We start from the raw sequence: 22,931 nt of genomic DNA, 5'->3' as shown, positions 1-22,931 counted from the left end.
TTCTTTAACCTTAATAACTTCTATAATATATATCTGCATTCACTCTGCCTGGTGTTACAGACATTTATCACAACTCTCTACTTGGAGTTAGTGACTAATTTTTCCCTAAGTTCTGAACCATGGGTGAAAATCATCACATGATTCAGGAAATCTCATTACTCTCTCCTTTCTAAGAACAAATATAATCACCTTCTAATAAGACCTATAATTAAGAAGTAGCTTGTGAAAAAAAAAAGAAGTAGCTTGTGTAACTAGGATTTCAACCCAAAATTCCTATGGAGCCCATGTTCGAAGGAATATGAGTATCCTGAAAGACTTTCTAAACAACTTTCTTTTAAAAGTAGCTTTAATATCTAACTCTCTGATCTACAATTACCTTATCACACAGCCTGGGAGTTACAGCCTGACATCCCAGGCTACTTCCCTGCTTCTTTGTTGAATTCCCATGCTTGAGATATCACATGACTTAAAATGGCACTGGTCTCCTCTGACTTAGGAAATAAAACTTTCTCTCAAATCTTTGGATTACTAGTGGATTCTTGCCCATCACATTGGTTTGCCAACTATTGTTATAAAAATATAAAAATAAAAATGTATTGCTGTCTTTTACCTGGCTAGGTTGGGCACCATGGTGCCCCAAGATATTGGCTACATATCTTGGCAGAAACACATCCCAACTCCTTGGCAGCCCAGTGTCTCCTGCCACCACACACTTTCCTACACTCAAACTGTCACATAAAAGAACACACAACACAATAATCTTTGACCCAATTGATAAGATATATTTGCCCACTTAATCCTACAAAGCCCAGTGCCATCCATCCCTTAAGAATATTAATAACAACCTGTAAATACACAAAGTGGAATCTTAACAGCAGCCTCCAATGTCCTGCCATGGCTTCTCTCCCTTTCTCCCTCCTGTCTCGCTGTGTGTCCTTTCATGTGTCCATTTAAGTTCCAGAGAGTATGTGGTGGGGAGACAATAGGCCGTCACAGAATTGGGATGTATATTTGTGGCATGGTTCCCTGCCTTGGGGACTAGATGGGTAGAGAGATTGTTGCCAGGCTCTGAGAGAAGTCATCGGCAGTATGATATTGGATGGAGTAGCAGAGTGAGTGAGATGCTTTTCTGTCTGAGATGAAGAGATCTACCAGATATCTTGGGGCAGTATGGGGACAGGTCTAGTGTGGGATAAAAGACAGTGAATTATTTTAATTTTACAGCAATAGACTTTAAATATGAAAGTTGTTTTTTAAGTTTCTGGAAAAAATATTGCAGCTTCTCTTTTTAATCATGAATTTGAAGGAAACATATTGTTTATCATGTTCACTGAGATATATTGAAGGTGATCACCAATTGTTGGTTTTATTTTGAAATATTTGAAGTAGATATTAAAGTTTAATATATGTGAGACAATTCCATTTAGAGAAATTTATTAGGCCATTGTTATTTTCCTTCTGTGATTCTTGGTCATCTTCTTTTGCATTTTCACTTGTGATTTGTATTTTAGTTGCTCCAATGTATGGAATGTATGCCAATCACCTGTGTGGTCCATTGTTTATTTAAATATCAGACTATGTGTACTCACATTTTTCAAGCAAGGGTGTTTGTGTGAATGGTGTTGTGTGGTTGTCACTGGTTTTGTTTTTCAGATGTTCTCAAAATCACTAGAAATGTTGCTTGTTGGAGCATCTTGTGGGTGTATGCCCAGAAGAGGCATATCTGGGTCTTCAGGTAGTGGAATGTCCAATTTTCAGAAGAACCTCCAGAGTGATTTCCAGAGTAGTTGTACCAGTTTGCAATCCCACCAAAAATGGAGTAATGTTCTTCTTTCCCCACATCCTCAACAGCATGTGCTATCACCTGAGTGTTTGATTTTAGCCATTCTGACTGGTGTAAGGGAAATCTCAGGGTTGTTTTGATTTGCATTTCCCTGATGACTAGGGATGTTGAGCATTTCTTTAGGTGCTTTTCAGCCATTTGAATTACTCAGCTCACATTGTTTTGTTTAGTTCTGTACCCCGTTTTTGATACAGTTGTTTGGCTCTCTGGAGTCTGACTTCCTGAATTCTTTGTATATTTTGGATATTAGCCCTCTGTCAGATGTAGAATTAGGAAAAATCTTTCCCCAATCTGTTGGTTGCCGTTTTGTCCTAATGACAGCATCTTTTGCCTTACAAAGTCTTTGCAGTTTTATGAGGTCCCGTTTCTCGATTCTTGATCTTAGAGCATAAGCCATTGGTGTTTTGTTCAGGAAATTTTCCCCAGTACTCATGTGCTCGAGACTCTTCTCCACTTTTTCTTCTGTTAGTTTGCGAGTATCTAATTTGATGTGGAGGTCCTTCATCCACTTGGATTTAAGCTTTGTACAGGGTGATAAGAATGGATCGATCTGTGTTCTTCTACATGCTGACCTCCAGTTGAACCAGCACCATTTGTTGAAAATGCTATCTTTTTTCCATTAGATGGCTTTAGCTCCTTTGTCAAAGATCAAGTGACCATAGATATACAGCCACCAAAACTAGATAGGATTGATGAAGCTAAAATGTTCATGCTAAAAGGGACCCGATATAGATATCTCCTGAGAGACACATCCAGATCATGTACAAAACAAAGGTCAATGCTAACAGCAAACCTCTGAACCGAGAACAGGACCCCTTTGGGGTAATTAGAAGAAGGACTGAAAGAGCTGAAGGAGCTTGCAACCCAATAAGAACAGCAATGCCAACCAAGCAGAACTTCCAGGTACTAAACCACTAATGAAAGAATATACATGGACTGACCCAGGGCTCCAACTGCATATGTAGCAGAGAATAGACTTGATGAAGCACCAGTGGAATGGGAAGCCCTTGGTCCTACCAAGGTTGGATCCCCAGTGCACGAGAATGTTGGGGGTGTTGCTGCTATGGGGGATTGGTGTGGGGGAACACCCATATAAGGTAGGGGAGGGGATGGGGGCTTATGGACAAGAAACCAGAAAGGGAATAACATTTGAAATGTAAGTAAAGAAATATATCAAATTAAAAAAAGAAAGAAATGTTGCTTGTTATCTAGCCTGGTTATGGTGTCAATCATTAGGCAAGGCTAATGATTCTTTATTATTAATGAATTCTTTATTTTCATGTGACCCTTCCTGAGTACATGTCCAATGGTAGAAGATGTACAGCTAACTTTTCTTATCTTGTCAATTCATTTACCAATGATAATGTTAAAATGTTTAATAGAAGAGAATATCAAAAACATTTAATACCTTATCAGTCAGAGATGTAATGAAATAAAATAATCAGCAATCAACTGCATATCACTCAATATACCTCAATTGCTATGGATATGTGGATAATATTTGAAAACCCATGCTACTTCAACTTTCTATTAGATATCGGTGGGAACTGCATCTTCAAAGAGTGACTTGTAAGGGAATTATGTAGAGATGGTAGATATTGTAACAGCAATGAAATTAATATACATCAAAACATTTCTGCTGTGTGTGTGTGGTGTGTTTGTGTGTGTGTGTGTGTGTGTGTGTGTGTGTGTGTGTGTCTGCTATTATTACAAGGTTTCAAGCCATGGCATATATGTGCAGATTGGAAAGACAACTTTGTAGAGTCTACATTGGACATTTTTATATGATGATCAAGGTCAGGTTGCTAGCTTTACACCCTACAGATACTGTACACTGAGTCTTCTAAGGGATGATGCTCAAAAAGGGTTATGCATTACATCAAAATTTTGTATTCTTTCTAATTTTAAATGTATCTTCATCCAAGATGGAGTAAAAAAAAACAATTTGAAAAATAAATCTCACTTGCGAATGAAAATATAAACTGATATCTTTTTTCTCGCATGTGTTAGTTTATACTGAGCACTAAACAGTTGTTTCCTTTTCATAAGTTCAAACGAATGCCAGAGAATTGTCTCAATGACTAAAGTTGGTTATTGTTCCTGATGATGTCAGTTCAGTGTCTGTGAGACCTATAAATCTCCTACAAACTTATCTCTTACATTGACACTTAGGCAGTGGCATGTGCACACTACAGCACAGACAAAAATATTTTTAAACCCTGATAAGAGCATATGATATCACTTGAAACAAAAGACTCCATTGATTTCATCTCAAGAAATCACATAGTAAGTGCAGACAAAAGACACCATATTTATTATGTATACAATGTTCTGCCAGCCCGTATGCATTCATGGACAGAAGAGGACAGCAGATCGCAGTACAGATAGTTATGAGCCACCATGTAGCTAACTGCTTATCTTAGATTTTACTAGAGACTACTTACTTCTGTGAGGACTAACTTCAGGTACCTGATGGGAAGAAGTGTTCCTCAGGATAGCCATTGACATTGGCAGCTCAAGTCACTTCTCTAGTATCTGGATTGAAGGGCAAATTTAGTGTAGAGTTATCTGACTGTGGGACTCTATGTAATCTTGATGTTTGCCAAAAAAACCCAACTCAACCATTTGAGGCCATATTTAAAGTACTCAATTATTAAATATTAAACATAAACTGATAATTGAACCTTATCAGGAAAATTCCCCCAGGATTTGCCTGCTGGAAAGGGCCAGTGACATATTCCAGGGGCTTTAACAGAAAAATATATTAGGTCACTATAATTTCCCAGCAGGCTTTTTTATTACCATACAACTACAATTCTCCACATTCCAGGGAATTACCTGACTCCTGGGTATGTGAGGCATACAAGTTCATTTTGAAAACTACAAATCCAACCTCTCCACCTTGATTTCAGGATGAAGAAGGAGAAGTTTCTATTGAGTGCTGTGAGGGGAACTCAGGTAAGATCAGAAGTAGCAAGCAACATATTGATTCCAGGGTCATTGTTCACAACAGGGAGGAGCAGGTAGCTCAGGAGTTAATGACTGGAGTTGGTGTGCTGGGTCCTCCATGGGTGTAGACGGTGAGTGCAAGCCAGATGTACTCACCTGAGGGTTTTTGTTATTATTATTATTATTATTATTATTATTACTATTATTATTTTGTTGTTCTTCGTCTTCTTCTTCTCCTTCTTCTCCTTCTCCTTCTCCTTCTCCTTCTCCTTCTCCTTCTCCTTCTCCTTCTCCTTCTCCTTCTCCTTCTCCTTCTCCTTCTCCTTCTCCTTCTCCTTCTTCTTCTTCTTCTTCTTCTTCTTCTTCTTCTTCTTCTTCTTCTTCTTCTTCTTGTAGTAGTAGTAGTAGTAGTAGTTGTTGTTGTTGTTGTTGTTCTGGTCATTTCCTGGAATGGATGGTGGGCTCTGCAGGGCTGCATCTGCACAGAGCATTTTGGAGCAGTTGCTTTTGTGGAAACATCCCGGGCAGGATTTAAAATTTTTAGAGCCCTAGTTTTTCTTGCTATCTTCTACAACTTCTGCCCTCAACATTTAAAATGTAAGAGTAAGATCCTATCATAGTTAATTTGATGGAGGTTGTAAAAGGTATTTCATGTGTTGGGTAGCACTTAAATTTTAAGTGTGTTGTTCAAGAGTACAACTGATATGTGAAGCATTGACAAATAATTAAGTAATAGTGACACCAATTAGAATGTAGCAGAGGGAGGACTGCCTCTAAAACACCACCCAGATAAGTAGTATGCAAATCAGGCATGGTAGAGATGAGAATGATGAAATATACACTTGTTTACCAGAATTGTCTCAAAATTTGACTCCAACCCATAACAAATGAGAGAACACTGATCACATCCAGCCACTAGGACACCCCATATCAAAGACCAGAACTCTAAGGAGCTGTTCAATGGGGCAATATAGGGTCACAAACAACATTAAGGCCTGGTGTGCCTAAATGGTACAATTTTCTTTTGAAGAAAAGCATAGTCTTCCACAAGATCAAGATTACAGTGTCGTAAACTCTTGGCAAAGGAAAAAAACACTGTCCTCTTGAAAGCTAGCTTGATCAAACAAGGATTTCCATAAAGCCTTCACATATGGAGAATGACATAGCTCATTTTCAACACAGGGACATGCTTGGCAGAGCCAGTAACAGCCTGGGGCCTAGAACATGGGGAGCATTCACTAAACTCCCAAATTATTGACAATAAAATAGAGCTTTGATGCAGGATATTTGATCACATAGAGAAATCAGAGAGTGTGCTCTGGTGTGACTCAGCCCTTAGCACATGACTTTAATACTTAAGCCTTGAATACTCATATGCCCTTGACACAAGCAACGTCAAATGAATATGTAAAATAATGCACCCAAATTTCAAAGTGATATTTAATTCAATGTCAGATAAAGTGACAAATCAGAGATATTACAGAACTAAATATGGCCAATTGTCCCAGAACGACGGAAGAAAGGGAATTTCCTCATAGAGAACAGTGTAGAGAAATGGGCAGTTTTCTCAGGAGAAGTTTACAGAGACAAATTGGACAGAGGACAAGGAAGACACAGGTGAAGATTGAACAATCCAGAGAATGATAAGGAAATAGAAGATTGGAAGGTATTTCCGGAGACCAAACAGAGTAATGGAAGAGAATCTGAGAGAAGCCAGATTGAATGCCATCATGGAGAGGAGTTTGATCCTGTACAGCTGAGTTGAATCAGCCAGGTAGGACAAGCTTCTCTTTTAGGACAATGGTTATGTAAGAAATGAGTCTCCCAGGATATGTATTATGTGAATCTTTCATTTGCCTGAGTGTCTAGACTTGTAATCTCCAGTCCATATTTAAATTGTTCAAAGCATAACCTGGGGCCTGAACCTAAAAGAGACTTAAGGATGACTGCATGTGTTGAATGCAAAATTTATACTAGGCTGAATACTCTGATAATTAGCCTGAGATGAATGCATGTGATCACTAAACTGAATTTTCTTAATTCGTCTTTTACTTTTCTGTGGAGTGATTTCTCTCAGGGAAGGCATAATAATTCTAGGATAGCTCCATCTTCAGGCTTTTACAAAAGGAATTACATTAGAAAAAATGTTTCTGAGAAAAGCTGTGCTGTCTTGGGTCATCTGGGTGCCAATCTGTTGTACCCTTGGATAATGACCTTGCTTTATCCCTTGATTAAACCTCGTGAATTCTTAAGTTAAAACAACCTACCACAACAAATTTGCTATTCCTTGGGGTTTTTCAAATTATGTAATTTCTCTTGGTACTGCTCTTAAAACCGTTTTCTTTAAGCATCCCAGCTCCTATCTCTTACTCGTTTCTATTCCCAAGGTTTTCCAGTCATGAAGAATTTCATTCCTTTGCTCAAGTGCTTTCATGTTTGTTTCTGTGTAGAGCAACATCTCAAGTATCTCAGATGTTCCTCCTGCTCTGTAACTAAGACTTGCTGTCTTAGTTAAGGTGTTACTGTTATGAACAGTCAGGTGACCAAGACAACTCTTATAATGACAACATTTAAATATTGAAAACTTACAGGTTCAGAGATTTGGTTCGTTGTCATCAATGTGGGAGCATGGCAACATGAAGGAAGTCTCTCACAACCAAGATTTATAGGACCTACTAGATGTTTCCCTCCAATACCCGCCTCTTACAGGTCCATGTTTCCATTCATTCTCCTGGCCCTCTAGGCTCTCTATTCTCCCACCCATAACTGATCCTGCTCCGCTTTTCCCCTGCTTCTCCCATCTCCCATCTATACCCCTCTTTCTGGTGGCTTCCATTGATAACTTAGTCAAGGGAAGGAATAAAAACCTATTTTAAATTTAAGCTTATAATTAAATAATTTCAATCTTTCCGATCCTCCATACTGGTAAATCTTAAACCCTGGGACAAAGACCAAGGTGCCTAATTAATAAGGTGCCTAAGTCCTGGGTTCCAGACTCTCCTAACATCCCCCCATACCTACCTGTTACATGTTATTGCTGTCATTCCCAGACCCCTCACCCAGGGGTCAGGAATATGTCCTCCCAGCTGTCATTCCTCATTTAATGCAACTATTTTGGCTACTTGTTTTTTTTTTTCAATATATAAGTCTTTTATTGTTCCCACAGAGCCCAAACTGTACTTGTTATCAGGATCTTGTTTCTGAAGCTACGAAACTGAGGTCTCATTTGTCAGGCTGCTGCATGGTTCCCTTCTCAGAAACATAGATGCCATCCAAAAACTTCCTGATATCCTTGTTTTTAACTGTTGTGGCTTGCTGGATCACAGCCGCTGAATTTGAAACAAGTTCAATATCATTTCCTTCAAGGATTAACTCATCCTTCTGGGCTTGAGAGACAGAACGAGCAACACCTGTCCTCATCTGAACCCTCCGGATGTATTTTTCACCCAAGAAATTTCGGATTTCAACCAGAGACCCATTCTCCTGAATAACGACGTTGATAGGGAAGTGAGCATACACAGACCTCATCTTGTAACAGAAGCCCAGTGTCACACCCTTGATCATGTTCTGAACATGACTGCAGATGGTTCTGACAGTGGCCAGTTCCTTCCTGTTACCCCACCACTTGTCAACACGGAGCCTTTTCTTTTTCTTTCCAAGAAGACTCAGCTCTACATTGATGTGATTGAAGTCCCTCCTCAGAGTTCCTTTGGGGCCCTTCACAATGACTGTGCACCCCTTCAGAGTGATATCAACATTTTCTGGAATGTTGACAGTCTGATTGCTGAGAATGGTCTTCATTCTTGAAGTAGATGGGGCAAAGAGAGGCCACTTGTTTTTTTAATTGATCATTTAAACTCCTGACCTCTTAGTCTGGCTCTGCCTCCTGTCTCTCTTCATGTGGCTCATGGTAATGTCCATTGTGGACTCTCCCTGTGTCTGGCTATGCTCTCTCTTTTATCCATAAGAAACATTTGATACCTAGGAGGAGCCATATACTTTTCTGTGTTCATGTTTTCATTCACCTCCTATTAACTGGACAATACTTTCAAATTCATAGCTCCCTTTTGCTTTAATTGTTACCATTTGACATTGACTGAAGTTTGCCTTGAAGACTTCCCAACTATGAAATAGAGATTGCTGAAGTGGGCATAAAATGTATAGTAGAATGTGCACACAAGCTATCCTGTGCTTAGGAATAGGAACAGAAAATGTTCTGGAAGACAAAAAAAAAAAAAAAAACGCCTAAAATGCACATTGCACAGACTAGGGTGGCAGAGCAGAGCAAGAAATGTCCCAACTGTATGCGGCATTTTATACCTGATTCCCCAAAGTAGAGGAGATGCTGCGTCCTATGATCTAGCTTCATGGTAGAAGCCACGGAGGGACTCTGGACAGGACTAGCAAAGAGGAGCACCAATGCGAGGTTATTCCACTGTTCTGTCTAGGGGTAACTCTGTAGCAGCTGTACGGAACTATGAGGAGACTTCAAGCCACACCATGATGAATTTGGGAGCCAAAGTCTGCAGGCAAGAAAGAGCAGGGATGCTGAGCTATGAGAGTCTGATCTGCTGGGACTGAGAAGGGCCATGGATATATTGTGACCCTGTTGGTCCATGTGTGAAAGGACTGACATAGAAAAAAAACCTCCATTTTACTTTTTTGACTCCATTTTAGGCTTTTGTCCTCAGAGACATCTCACCAGCCCTGAATTCTGGGAAAAACCATGAGATATTTCTGCCAATTGGAAAATATACATAATAACCATGGACATATGAAAATGATGGGATGGGCTCGGAAACTCATAAGCCATTCCTAGGTCATGATGCAAATGTGAGAGAGGCTTGTAAGTATTGGAGAATTAGGGCAGTAGCATGCCTGGCACTAAATGCATGCCATAGGAACTGTGGATGGGGAGCTGGGTGTTAGCAACAGGAATTCAGACACCTTCAAAACACGCCTCCTCCTGACCGTCTTAAGGAACAGTCAAGGCCAAGAGGGCTGGGGGCAAAGGCAATGATGGATGTGTTCACACTCACATTTTTCTGATTTGTGTTCATTCTGAGTGGCAATAACTTCCTCTGGGGAAAAAGATATTAGACTAGTAATAATGCCAAGAAGAACCAAAACAAAAGAGGTCAGGGGAACTATCCAAGAATGCAACACACATGTCTGGGCCTGAAAGAAAACCTTCACCATATATCAGGTTCCCACATGTTCTCAGAGGGGTTCATGGTGGGGCTAGAACTGCAGCTCAGTCTGGAAGGATTCCAGATCTGAGAACTTGACATTCACAACCCTTTGGAAAAGGAGGAACCTAAGGGATCTTATTTGGGGATCCATGCCTTGGGAGGAGAGGCTAACAATGGCCAGAGGAAACAAGGGTGTAAACTAACAAGTAAGGGAAAAATTGAGGAAGGAGAAAAGTGTGTTGCACTCAAGTGTCTTGTGCTTAGTGGGGACTTCCATGGTTGTTAGGCCACAGTTGTATGCCAATCTGGTAGCTCCAGTGGATGAAGGACATTGGGGTTGTGGGAAGAATAATGTTTTTGTGGATTGCCCTGCTTATGTTTGTATTTTGATTCTAAATCTTCCTTCAGAGGGACTGGCCTGAAAAGGACTAGATCATGAACTCTGGTGATTTCATGTGAACTTTCCCCTGTTTTAGTTGGTCAAATAAAGTTCTAGCCTGTAATTTGGCAGTACAAGGTAAAGATGGGGCTGGAGGTTTTAGAGAGGGAGAGGAGAGGAAGGAGAAGTGGCAGAAAAGGATATGGAGGAGACAGAGGAAGATGGAGAAGAATCACATGGCCTGGAGAAGCTGCAAACAGCAAGGGATCTCCTAGCTGGTGAATAGAGGACTGCAGTGGGAACTCTGCCCAATCAAGGCTTGTAAATATTGTATCTGAGTTTTGTGTTATTTTCAGGGGCTTTTTAGTGTTGGAAATTTACTGTAACAAATTGGCACCCAAAGTATCAATTATAATCCATCTGTCCTCAGATAAAAATCCACCGTCCTTCCCCCAGTCCCAAATACACAGCTGAATCAGTGTTCTAAAGCTGTAGCACACTTTGAATTGAAGCTGACTGGGTGTGAGGGGCAAATAGAGAGCTGCAGTGAGGCTCAGACAGCAGCTACACCCACAGGTAGCACCCCAGCCTGCAGGTGGACTTGGACAGCCCTAAGTAAGATTCCATGGGAGCCACAGGGTTCCTTAGATCCCAACTGCTAGGGAGACAGTTTGTCTGTCAGTACAGTGAGCTGATCTGGGCATCTAAGCCTGAAAGAGCATTTTACTCTCACCATATCCCTCAAGTCTACACAGGACATGGAACAGACTGACTCCCCCAAATGCTTGTGCTACAGGGCTTCTGAGAGCAGCACACAAGCACACACTGCCAGCTGCGACCCAAACAGAGAGGCAGCTAAGAAACACAGAAACTGCTGATAATTCTACAGTCAGCACCTGCCTGTGAGTGTGTGTGTGTGTGTGTGTGTGTGTGTGTGTGTGTGTGTGTGTGATTTTTGATACTTAAAGGTGAGAAACAATAACTACCTTCTGGGTGCTATGGGATGAGATTTTGAACTGTTTGACAGGGAAGGATTTAAAGAAAATACACACATTGACATTCAGTGGTACTGCAATATTTGTCCTCTTGATTTACTGTCTTCTCAAAAGACAGAGCCCTAGATAAGAAATAACTGGGTACCATAGGAAAAAGATTAGAGGAAACATTTGAGAAATCCATAAATAACACAGCGTAAGTCATAAACATAAGACTTGGCAACATGGCCTAGAAGAAACTCTAGAGCTAAAGGTTGAGGATTTTATCAGTCAAGATTGGCAACAGGAAGAGGAGAATGAAGACTGGAGACAGGAGCTGGTAGACAAGCTAGAAGAAGGGATTCAATAATTCACAGATCAGACTGAATAGCAAGATGATAGAGATAAAATTTGGAAGCAAAATCTTGAGGAAAATTTACTAAAGCTAGTAAATCATTAAGGTATATGCTACAATATTAGAATTACAATGGAAAGGGAAGCTAATATTATGGAAGCAAGGCCTAGAAGAGAAGGTATGGAAATTTATAGAGCAGCATGAACAACAGGAAGAGAAAGTTAAGACATAGTAACATGATCCAGAGGAAACATTAGAATTGAAAACAAAGGAAATTATAGTTCAGAATAAGAGAGGTAAAGATGGATTGCAAGAAAACCTTAGGAATTAACTGATTAAAATTAATCAATTAAAATGAAATTGACAGCAGAATATCAGAATTAATATATAAAGAACAATTTAAAATGTGGAGACAGAACCTCAAACAGAGAACACAGGAACTCGAGGAGCAAAAGGAGTGACAAAAGTAGAGATATGAAGCATGGACACAGACCTTAAGGAGGAAATTAAATTTTCAATTAAGGAAAATACTCAGGTAGAGAGAGAAGATAGAAAGCCAACCAAAGTAATTAGAAAAGAAACTTCAGTATATCTTCTCAGTACACAACAAAAACATCCAGAATATCATCATCCACATGTTGACCAGGAATTCGAATGGATGTGTTAGAATTAAGAAAATTTGAGGAAAGTGTCACAAACTTTAGAATGCATTCACCATTTGAACAACAAATCCTGACTTCTTGGACTATTAAATATATTATAATCCGCCAAGCCTGGAAGGATTTGGCAAAGGCAATACTAGGACCTGCATCACATTTACAATACTTGTCATGGTGGAGAGAAGAGGCGAAGGAGATAGCATGTGAAAAAAGAGCCAGTGGTAGAGACTTACAAAGGTCATCTGATTGATGAGCGTTGCTTTGCTGAAATAGAGGTGCAGACTGTATATGATGAGGAAACTATGTCATTGTGTCAATTTGCCGTCTGAATGCCTGGGACAAAGGTGCAGATTCAGGGAAAAGACTTAAACCATTTTCTCAAATCATGCAAATTAAAAAGGAAACCTTCCCATACCTCTTGCTAAAGTTGACCTCAGATGTGGAAAGAAGTGTTACAGATCCAGTAGCAAGAAAGGCAATAATTGACTCTTTAGCCTTTAGAAATGAGCATTGCGAATGAAAGGAAATAAGCAGACCACTGAGGGCAAGGTCAGCATCAATAGGCAAGTGGATTAGATATACAGCTGATGTTAGACCTCATTCACATGATATGACCTTAATAGGAGAAGTGGCCAGTACAGACCTAGATACAGCCCAAGATTTCAAATGTCTTAATGGTGGTGGCAAATGTTATCCCATAATCACTGCAGGAAAAACCAAATTAATCCCAAAAGTGGGCCTAGCATTGTGGATATGTCAAAGATGTGCAAAGGCTGACATTTGGCTAGGGATTGTAGACCAACAACAGACAAGTGGAGCAATACCTTAGCAAAAATCTCCCAGGGGGACAGCCTACAGGTTGCAAAGCCAGGCAGGTAGAGTTCTCGTCCTCGGGACAATTAAACATCACTGCTCTAAAAATAGGTATTTTGAGACCAGATGACAAGGCTGAGGCAAATTCTACAGACAATTCAAAAAACCTAAAAGCGGACCAAGACAAAATATTTTGGCAAACTCTAGAGATGATCAAGTGAAAAACAAAGAATACAAGTGAATAATATCGAGATTGAAGGAATGGGTGACAGTGGAAACAATGTCACCATTTTCTCTCCAAAATCTTGGCTTGCAAGTTGGCCACTTCTGTATGGTTCATGGGTCCCCATTCAGCTCCACCACAGGGCTTGGGCCACTAGTTCAGGCAAAATGTGGGAAGTTGACCATGCTTAACCCCTGTTACTGCCTGGTAGATGTCAGGCCTAGGGTATACAGCTCTGAGTTTGGAAAGTACAGTCTGGTATTAGGACATAGCAACAACTGGCTCAGGATTCCTGGGGCCTGCAAGGATACCAGGGATGTCAGGTTCTCAGGCCCTTGTGTATCTAGGTGCTGCTGGGATGCCACAGAATAACTTAGAACAGAATGGGCATCGGCAGGGATGGATCAAGCCTGGGGCTGAGGGGCAATGTGGGCGCCCCAGCTGGTCCTGTGGTGGATAATCCTTGGCATGATGGTGGAAGGCTGCAGGCTTGATGGCAGAGGTGTCTGGGAGTGCAGGGAGACCTTGTAAATGAGATTAGACTGGCTCTGTAGGCGAAGGCCATTTCTGAGACTCCCCACAATGGATCCTGATGAAAAGAGACAGTCCATGGCTTTAAGGTATTTATTGTCATGGTAGAAAGGAGATGAGTAAAACTGTAACACAGTTCTCTAGTGGGCCTGAGATTAAATAACTTTTGTAGGAAGGGGATTCTGGGAAGGAATGTTTCATTGGCTAAGCTTCCAGGCCTTTAGGTACCTCATTATAATGGAGACTTGTCTTGAGCCTACTTGAGCTGTGACCATGTCCTCTACCTATAGAGGGGTTTGGGGCGCTGGGAGTCAGGAGGAATGCCTACTGTCTTTTTCAGGGTCACTGGAGTATCAAACCTCCTCAACTGGTAACCAGGGTGCCTTTCACAGTTCAACAACTCCCCCTTTTAACTTTTTTTTTAAAGAGAGGTTCACAAGAATGATGGTGTCATTTGTAGTGATAATTTTAGGTGGTATGGGGGTGCCCAAAGAAAACACTAGACAGGCTGCAGGGGTAGCAGGAACAAACCAGAGGGGTAAGAAGGATTCAGGTGGACACTAGGGAGACAAAGGATTATTGGGCCAAGTAAATATGCCATGGGTTATACAGTTTGAGTGTATTAACATTGGTTTTGAATAACATTTGATTAATCTAGATAGACACCATGTTTTCCTTACTATCATGTAACTTTCTGAAAGTTCAGTAGCCATTTGGCTGTAGCAAGAGAGTTCATCTGTAGCTGGAAGATCCCAAGTTTGTCCTCTGTGGGTCTCAATGTGTCTTGAGAGTCTTTAGTCAGATCAGGTGTCAGGAGGAATGTAGCTTTGTTGTCCCAGGCAGGTCAGAGAGATGCCATTTAGTCTCAGCTGGATTGGTAGAAATATCACAGTAGATAAAGCTCTAGGGGACTAGGAACAGAAGAGCAGTATCTCAGCAGGGGGTTGTCTGCAAAGGCTGGGTGGCATGTGTTAAGCCTATGACAGTTTGCTTAGGAGTAAATCATGGTCTGTTGTTATGATCCTAGGAAAGCAAGGGTGTTAGAGGAACTTAATACTGGAAAGCATCCTTTAGGTCTGCTTTGGATGGCTGAGGAAAAGAATAAGATGTGAATTATGCATCTGGGAGAAGCAGAAACAGTTGGTCTGTAAAAGGAAACTTGTTGATTAAGTATTAAATAATGATTATCAATATAGTTAGTTTGACCTGTATGAGTAGATAACTTTGTAACTTCAAAGAAATCTTTAAAAATTAAAAAAAAATGGACATAAGTCACAAATGTTAGGGACAAAACACACATTTAAGCAAAGTATGAAAATTTTGGGTTGAGAAGCATAAACCTTTCCTTAGGTGCTCCTGCTCCTGTTAGGGAGAATAAACATTTTTAAAACAGCCTGAAAACTTTTTGTTTTCAGGTGTGTTTTTCTATTGTCTTTGACCAGGCAAGAAGAAAGGGGATGAGGGTGGGCTGCTCTGTGTGCTCTAGCCGACATATCCCCGTTTACATAAATACTTACACATACACATACACACATACACACACACACACACACACACACTCACACACACACACACACACACACACACACACACTTCTATACATATATTGGCTGGTATATTCTAAATGTAGAGAGGAAGGAGATGAAAGGCAAACTTTGAAGAAAAGCTCAAAGGAAGAAGCATAGAGGCTTGATAGCACAGTTAAGGCCAGAGGAGTCACAGGCAGCATCCACATTAGCTGTGTTTCTAGCCCGAGTGGTAGCTGTCTTCTGCCCAGTACAAGAAGACTAGGGCAGGCAGATCTACCTTTTCAGACTGAAGGGGACCTCAGGGAACCTTGGGTTGGGCCCCAGCTGGTAGGCAGGGGAAGCAGAGAGCTCAGAGTGCTGTTGTTTTTAATGCAGCTTTGTTAACTGTGTTGGAGCCCTTGCTGTGAGGATGGGGGAGAGATAGAGAGTTAAGGCTAGTCAGCACTGTGGTAGAGCAATTTACCAGGAACACATGGAAAGAAAGAGAGAGATATCAGAGGAAGTCCTAGTCTTTGGAACTAGGTCATGTTTATGGTCTTTGAGTTCTGAATGTATCTTTGTGGGTAACCAGGTGGGGGTATGCTTTAGTTGGGTTTGTACCACATTGGTAGCACCAGTTGTAGGTTTATAACTGGCGCCATTTGTAGGGTTATTAGGGTCCTGCCCCCAACCTACCACAGGCCTCTTCTGCTCTTCAGGGGCCAGAGACAGGAAGTTGACCATGCTTACCCCATGTCACCACTAGTTAGGTGTCGGGCTGTGGGAAGATGCAGAATGCCACTCTGATCCTGGGGTGGGGAAGCACGGTCTGAGCACTGAACACAGCCTGAGCTGGCTCAGGGGTCCCCAGCCCCGTTAGGAGGCCAGGGCTACGAGGTTCTCAGATTCTTGGGCATCCAGGTACTGCCGGGAGGCTGCCGAAGAGCTGAACACTGAGTTGGGGACCAAGGGGCTGAATCTAGCCTAGGGCCTAGGGGGAAATGGTGGGGAAGTACCAGGTGGACAGCAGAATGCTTGAGCTGGATGGCAGCTGTTGCTGGGAAATTAGACAATGACTCTGTAGGTGAAGGCCTTTTCTGTGACTCCTCACAGTGGATCATGATAAAATAGACAACCCACAGCTTTAAGGCACGTATTGCCATGGCAGAAAGTAAATGAGTAAAACTATGCCCCACTTCTCAGGTTGGGCCTGAGATTAATACCTTTTGCAGGAAGGAATGTCTGGGAAGGAAAGTTTCATTGGCTAAGCCTCCAGGACTTTAGGTACCTAAATATAATGGATATCTCTCTTGAGCCTACATGACCTGTGGCCTTGTGCTCTACCTGTGGAGAGGTTTGAGATATTGCCCTTACAAGACTGATAGCCGTAAATCTATGGAGGGCTGTGGGCTGGTGACAGGCCTGGTTTCCTGGGAGTCAGAAGAAATGCCTATTGTCCCTTTCAGGGACACCAGGGTATCACACCTCCTCAACCAAGAACCAGGGTACATTTCAATGTCCTACACTCTTAAAAGGTAGATATCTGGGTGAGAGAGCTGACCACTCAGAAGTGCAGATAATCTTGAGAACTCAAGGGAGACCACTACTTCTGCTCAGTCATGGCCCAAGAGGTACCTGCCCAGTGACATCTGGATACAGTAACCTAGAAGCAATCAGGAGCAGCACCCTTCCAAGTTTCTGCCTGCACTGAGAGCCTAAAGCCAGTCAAATGGAGGGCTGACACAGCTGAGAGCAGAGGTAAGACCAACTCCTCTGCTCTAAGAAAGCCACCTGGAGATTTCAGGACATACAAACCCAGGGGCAGCTCCCTGATCCCAGATCCGGCTGAAGGATAGTAGGTCTTCAGAGGTGCTGACACAGGCTTGTAGGAAGGTCAACTCCCTATCAGAGATGCAAGACAAGCTTGCGCCTGAGACCTACTGATGGCTAGAAACAAGTACAGGAACCTAAGCAGCAGAAATCAAGAATACTTGGCATCATCAGAGGCCAGTTCTCCTACCAAAGCAAATAGTGGATATCCAAACAAACCGGAAAAGCAAGATTTGCATTTAATATCCTATCTCATGATGATAATAGAGGACTTTAAGAAGGACATGAGTATCTACCTTAAAGAAATACAAGACAACACAGGTAAATAAGTAGAAGAACTTAAAGAGAAAACACAAAAGTCCCTTAAAGAATTACAGGTAAACACCACCAAACAGGTGAAGGAATTGAACAAAAGCATCCAGGATTTAAAAATGGACATAGAAACAATAAAGAAAGGACAAAGAGTAACAACCCTGGAGATTGAAAACCCAGAAAGAGATCAGGAGGCATAGATGCAAGCATCACAAACAGAATACAAGAGAGAATCTCAGGAGAAGAAGATACCATAGAAAATGTTGACACAGCCATCAAAGAAAATATAAAAGGCAGAAAGCTCCTAACCCAAAACATACAGGAAATCCAGGACACAATGAGAGATCAAACCTAAGGAGGATAGGTATAGGAGGGAGCAAAGACTCCCATCTTAAAGGGCCAGGAAATATCCTCAACAAATTATAGAAGAAAAATTTCCTACCCTAAAGAAAGAGATGCACATAAGCATGCAAGAAGCCTACAGAATTCCAAATAGACTGGAAAAGAAAGGAAATTTGTCATGTCGAATAATAGTCAAAACACCAAATGCACCAAGCGAAGAAAGAATATTGCAAGCAGTAAGAGAAAAAGATCAAGTAACATATAAAAGTAGTCCTATCAGAATTACTCCAGACTTCCCACGAGAGATTATGAAAACAAGAAGATCCGGGGCAGATGTCATACAGACCCTAAGAGAACACAAATAACAGCCCAGGCTACTATATCCAGCAAAAGTCTCAATTAACATAGATGAAGAAACCAAGATATTCCATAAGAAACAAATTTAAACAATTTGTTTCTACCAATCCAGCCCTACTAAGGATAATAAATGGGAAACTACAATACAAAAAGAGAAATGACACCCTATAAAAAGCAAGAAAGTAATCTCCTTATAATGAAACAAAAAGAAGAGATATACACAAACATAATTTCACCTCTAACAACAAAAATAACAGGGAAAAACAAAAACTAACCCTCAATATCTCTTAACATCAATGGACTGACACACCTACATTCATAAAAGAAACCTTAGTAAATCTCAAAGCACACTTTGCACCTCACCCAACAGTAGTGGGAAATTTCCACACCCCACTATCATCAATGGAGAGATCATGGAAGAGAAACTGAACAGAGACATAGAGAAACTAACAGAAGTTATGAACCAAATGGATTTAACAGATATTTTAGAGCATTCCATCATAAAATAATATACCTGATTCTCAGCACTTCATGGTACCTTCTCCAAAATTGACCATATAATCAGTTACAGAAGGAGGGAAATGATAACGTCAAAAAAGCAAGACTGTAGTCTTCTTTTGTTGTTATTTTTGCTCTTTTAAATTTTTTATTAGATATATTTTTTACTTACATTTCAAATATTATTCCCTCTCCTGGTTTCCTGTCCATAAGCCTCCATCCCCTATCCCTCCTCCATATGTGTGTTCCCCCATCCAGCCCCTTTATTGCTCCACCACCACCACATTCCCCTGCAATGGGGGTCCAACCTCAGCAGGACCAAGGGCTTCCCCTTCCAGTGTTGCCCCAACAAGGCTATGCTCTGCTACATATGCAGCTGGAGCTCTGGGTCAGTCCATGTATAGTCTTTCAGTAGTGGTTTAGTCCCTGGAAGCTCTGGCTGGTTGGCTTTGTTGTTCTTAAATGGCTCAGCCGTTAAAGGTTCACAACCAAAAATATAAAGAGCTGAAAGAGATGAAAGTAATCTTCTTGCTCCCAACCTAAATGAAAAGAGACACACAAGTATAATTCCACCTGTAACAACAAAAATTACAGGCAATAACAAGCACTATTCCTTAATATCTCTTAACATCCTTAATTGGGGACTCAATTCCCCAATAAAAAGACAGACTAACAGACTAGATTCATAAAGAGGACCCAGCATTTTGCTGCATACAGGAAACACACCTCAATGACATAGACATAATATCTCACAATAAAAGGGTGGAAAACAATTTTCCAAGCAAGTGGTCCAAAGAATCATGCTGGAGTAGCCATTATAATATCAGGAACCTGATTTAGCTGTCTCCTGAGAGGCTCTGTCAGAGCATGACAAATATAGAGGCAAATGCTAGTAGTTAATCTTAGAACTGAAAACAGGGTCCTCATTGGAGGAGTCAGAGAAAGGATTGAAGGAGCTGAAGGGGATTGCAAGACCCTAAGAACAACAATACCAACCAACCAGTTCTCCCAAGGACTAAACCACTGCCCAAAGCCTACCATGGACAGACCCATGGCTCCAGCTGCATATGTACCAGAGAATGTCCTTGTTGGGAATCAATAGGAGGAAAAGCCCTTGGTCTGGACAAAGCTGTACCCTCCAATGTAGATGAATCTCAGGGTGGGGAGGTAGGAAGCAGTGTGGGGTTGGGTGGCAGAAAACCCTTATGAAAGAAGTGGCATGGGGTATGGGAAAAGGGGTTTATGGAAGGGAAACCAGGAAAGGAAATAACATTTGAAGTATAAATGAATAAAAATAAATCTAATTAAAAAAACAAAAATGAAAAGAAAAAGATTTTCAATAAAAAGACTTTTAAAAGAAAAGTAAATCTCATTGGATGCCAAAAACATATCTGACAAACTCCAAACCCTCCTTATGATAACTTGCAGAGAGAAACGGAGACAGAGACATACATAAATAAAATATTGGCAACTTACAGCAAGCCAAAACCCAAAATCAATTAAATGGAGAGAAACTTAAAGAAATTCCACTAAAATCAGGGACAAGGCAAGGCTGTCTACTCTCCCCACATCTCTTCAAACAGTACTATAAATCCTAGCTCAAGCAATAAGGCAAATAAAGGAGATCAAGGGGATACAACTGGGAAAGGAAGAAGTCAAAATACCACGATTTACAAATGAAATGATAGTATGTGTGTATATATATATATGTGAGCTTAAAATTTCTACCAGAAAAATATAGTTGATAAACATTTTAGCTAAGGCTGGATACACAATTGCCTTGAGGAAATCAATAGCTCTCCTCTACAAATTCAACAAACAGACTGAGAAAGAAGTTATGGAAACAGAACCCTTTTCAATAGCCACAAACAAAATGAAATACCTTAATTTTCCTCTCACTTAGCAAGTGAAAAGTTGTCTGACAAGAACTTCAATATTTGAAAAAAAATACTGAGAATGTATCAGAAGGGGGAAAGACCTTCCTTGCTCATGCATCAGGAAGATTAACAAAATAAAAATGTCCATCTTGCCAAAAAGCAATGTATATATTCAGTGCAATTTTCATTAAAATTCCATCACAATTCTTCACATATCTTGAAAAAATAAAACCTCCTCTACATCATATAGAAAAAAGAAATAAACAAATAAATAAATAAATTACAGGATAGAGAAAATGATCGCGAACCATGAAAGAACTTCTGGTGTTATCAATATCAATGACATTAAGCAATACTGATGAAATAGTAATAAAAACTTGCTTTGATTGGTATAGAAACAGACAGGTGATTTAATTGAATAAGCTGCAGATACAAAAATAAACCCATTTCTTGATTTGGTGGAAAAGAAGCTAATACCATACAATGGAAAGAAGCAAGTAACTTACACAAATGAGGCTGGTAAACTGGATGTCTTCATGAAGAGGAATGGAAATATATATTACTCTGCAAAATACTCAATATTTTGATCCAAATGGATCCAAGACCTCTTTACAAATTCAAACAAAATCTGAGAAAACAGAAATTGGGAAATAGCCTTGAACCTACTGGAACAGGAGGAGACAACTTCCAAATCAGAACACCAATGGCTCTGGCACTAAGGTCAAGAATTAATACATGGAACCTTGTGAATGTCAAAAGCTTCTGTAAGTCAAAAGACACCATCTTCATGATGCCGATAGGTGAAGAAAAGATCTTCACTCACTACATCCAATAGACAGGGACTTGTGATTCTAAGGGAAATGGGGGTAAAGATTTCAGTTACAGGTACTAAGAGAAAAGGAAGAGCTGATAATGTGTTCTAATATGAATAACTTCAATCAAGATGATACACATAAAAAAAAGACATTCACTTACATTGAAAACAAAATAGAAACATGACATGTAAGAATGCCCATATCACTAGTGCCACAAAAAGGAGTGTCTAAAGAATATTCCAAATAGTTTTCGACAAAGAAATCTAGAAACATGAATTTTCCTAATTTTATAATACACAATTATATAAAAATTTATTTAATACTTCTATTAACATACACAGATTTATGAATAGAATGGTGACATCATCGCTATATACAGCAAACTAAATTCTAATAGCTCTAATATTAAATAAAAGTAAATAATATAGACATTAAGAAAATCTTGAAAAGAATAAGTGCTAGAAGCCAGCCTCGGTGGGGTCTTCTTTCTTGTTGGTTCTTCTCAAAGAATCAGAGAAGGAAGTGTTAGCTAAGTATAAGTATATGACTTCTTCTTATGGGATATGGGATAAGGCATTGTCTTAAGAGATATTTAGGGTTGCTGTGTCATGATAAATGTTTACTAATCTAAGTCTAAATTACTGTGCCACTGTAGATGACCTGCCTCCTGTGTTCCTTACAGGCCAGCAACTACACTCTCTGGCATTTAGCACCTCTTCCTAAATCATCAAACTAGCAAGTAAATAGCCTTTTTACTATCTCAGTAGAAACTTCAAGATTTCTCAAGCTGCATGTGCTTTCTCCCCACTCCAATGATGATTGTACTTGGACCTATTTTATCGACCCTCACAATATGCTTCCTGTACCATAGACAAGAAGTGTGTGTATAAATGATTGAGCATGAAGTCAATTATAATGTGGGAGGGTAAATGGTAACATGGATTTTCACTGTGTACAATTTAAATTTTTCCATGACACTGGAGATCTCTGCATATTTGGGATAATGATCTCTAAGTCATCAAGCTGTGAGCTTAGATATATTGAATATCTGAACTTGAAATCAATAGAGACTCTCCAAGTGGTTGCAATTTCCAGAGTGTTAAGGGCTATTCTAGAAACCTATTAATTGCCTAGTGTGTGAGCTTCAACATCCCTCCCTGATACAGTAATTGACAGAAATTACCTATGATCATTTGAAAGCAAGGGCTCTACTACTTCTAGTAGTAGTTAGATTGTACTAACAATGAGGTCCTCTTTCAGCAAACTCCGATACTCATTAATTTCTCACAAGTTGAACAATATCCTTATTTCCTAAATGTAGAACTAAATATGTACAGACATCAATTTGCTCATAGTAACATACGATTTTGTCTTAGATCCTAAGTTTCTGAGCCTTCCTGAATTTTGTATAAATACTCTAAAATAGTGCTTTACCTTGGAGTAGAATTTTTTTCATCTTTCTCCATTACTTCCC

The 22,931-nt window shown here is 40.2% G+C and overlaps 1 protein-coding gene across 1 annotated transcript in view; it reads right to left on the bottom strand.

Moving 5' to 3' along the window:
- Positions 1-7,917: 7,917 nt before the first annotated feature.
- LOC103692519 (60S ribosomal protein L9 pseudogene) overlaps positions 7,918-22,931 on the bottom strand; it is a 1,198,372-nt gene continuing 1,183,358 nt past the window's right edge. Inside the window, exon 2 of the mRNA XM_039111575.2 lies at positions 7,918-8,652. Coding sequence (XP_038967503.1) covers positions 8,015-8,593 — 579 coding nt within the window. The 5' untranslated portion in view covers positions 8,594-8,652 and the 3' untranslated portion in view covers positions 7,918-8,014. The remainder of the gene's footprint in view (positions 8,653-22,931) is intronic.

Source organism: Rattus norvegicus, chromosome 5 (assembly GCF_036323735.1).
Source record: "Rattus norvegicus strain BN/NHsdMcwi chromosome 5, GRCr8, whole genome shotgun sequence".
NCBI lineage: Eukaryota > Metazoa > Chordata > Mammalia > Rodentia > Muridae > Rattus > Rattus norvegicus.
This window is presented reverse-complemented; position numbering and strand designations above follow the sequence as displayed.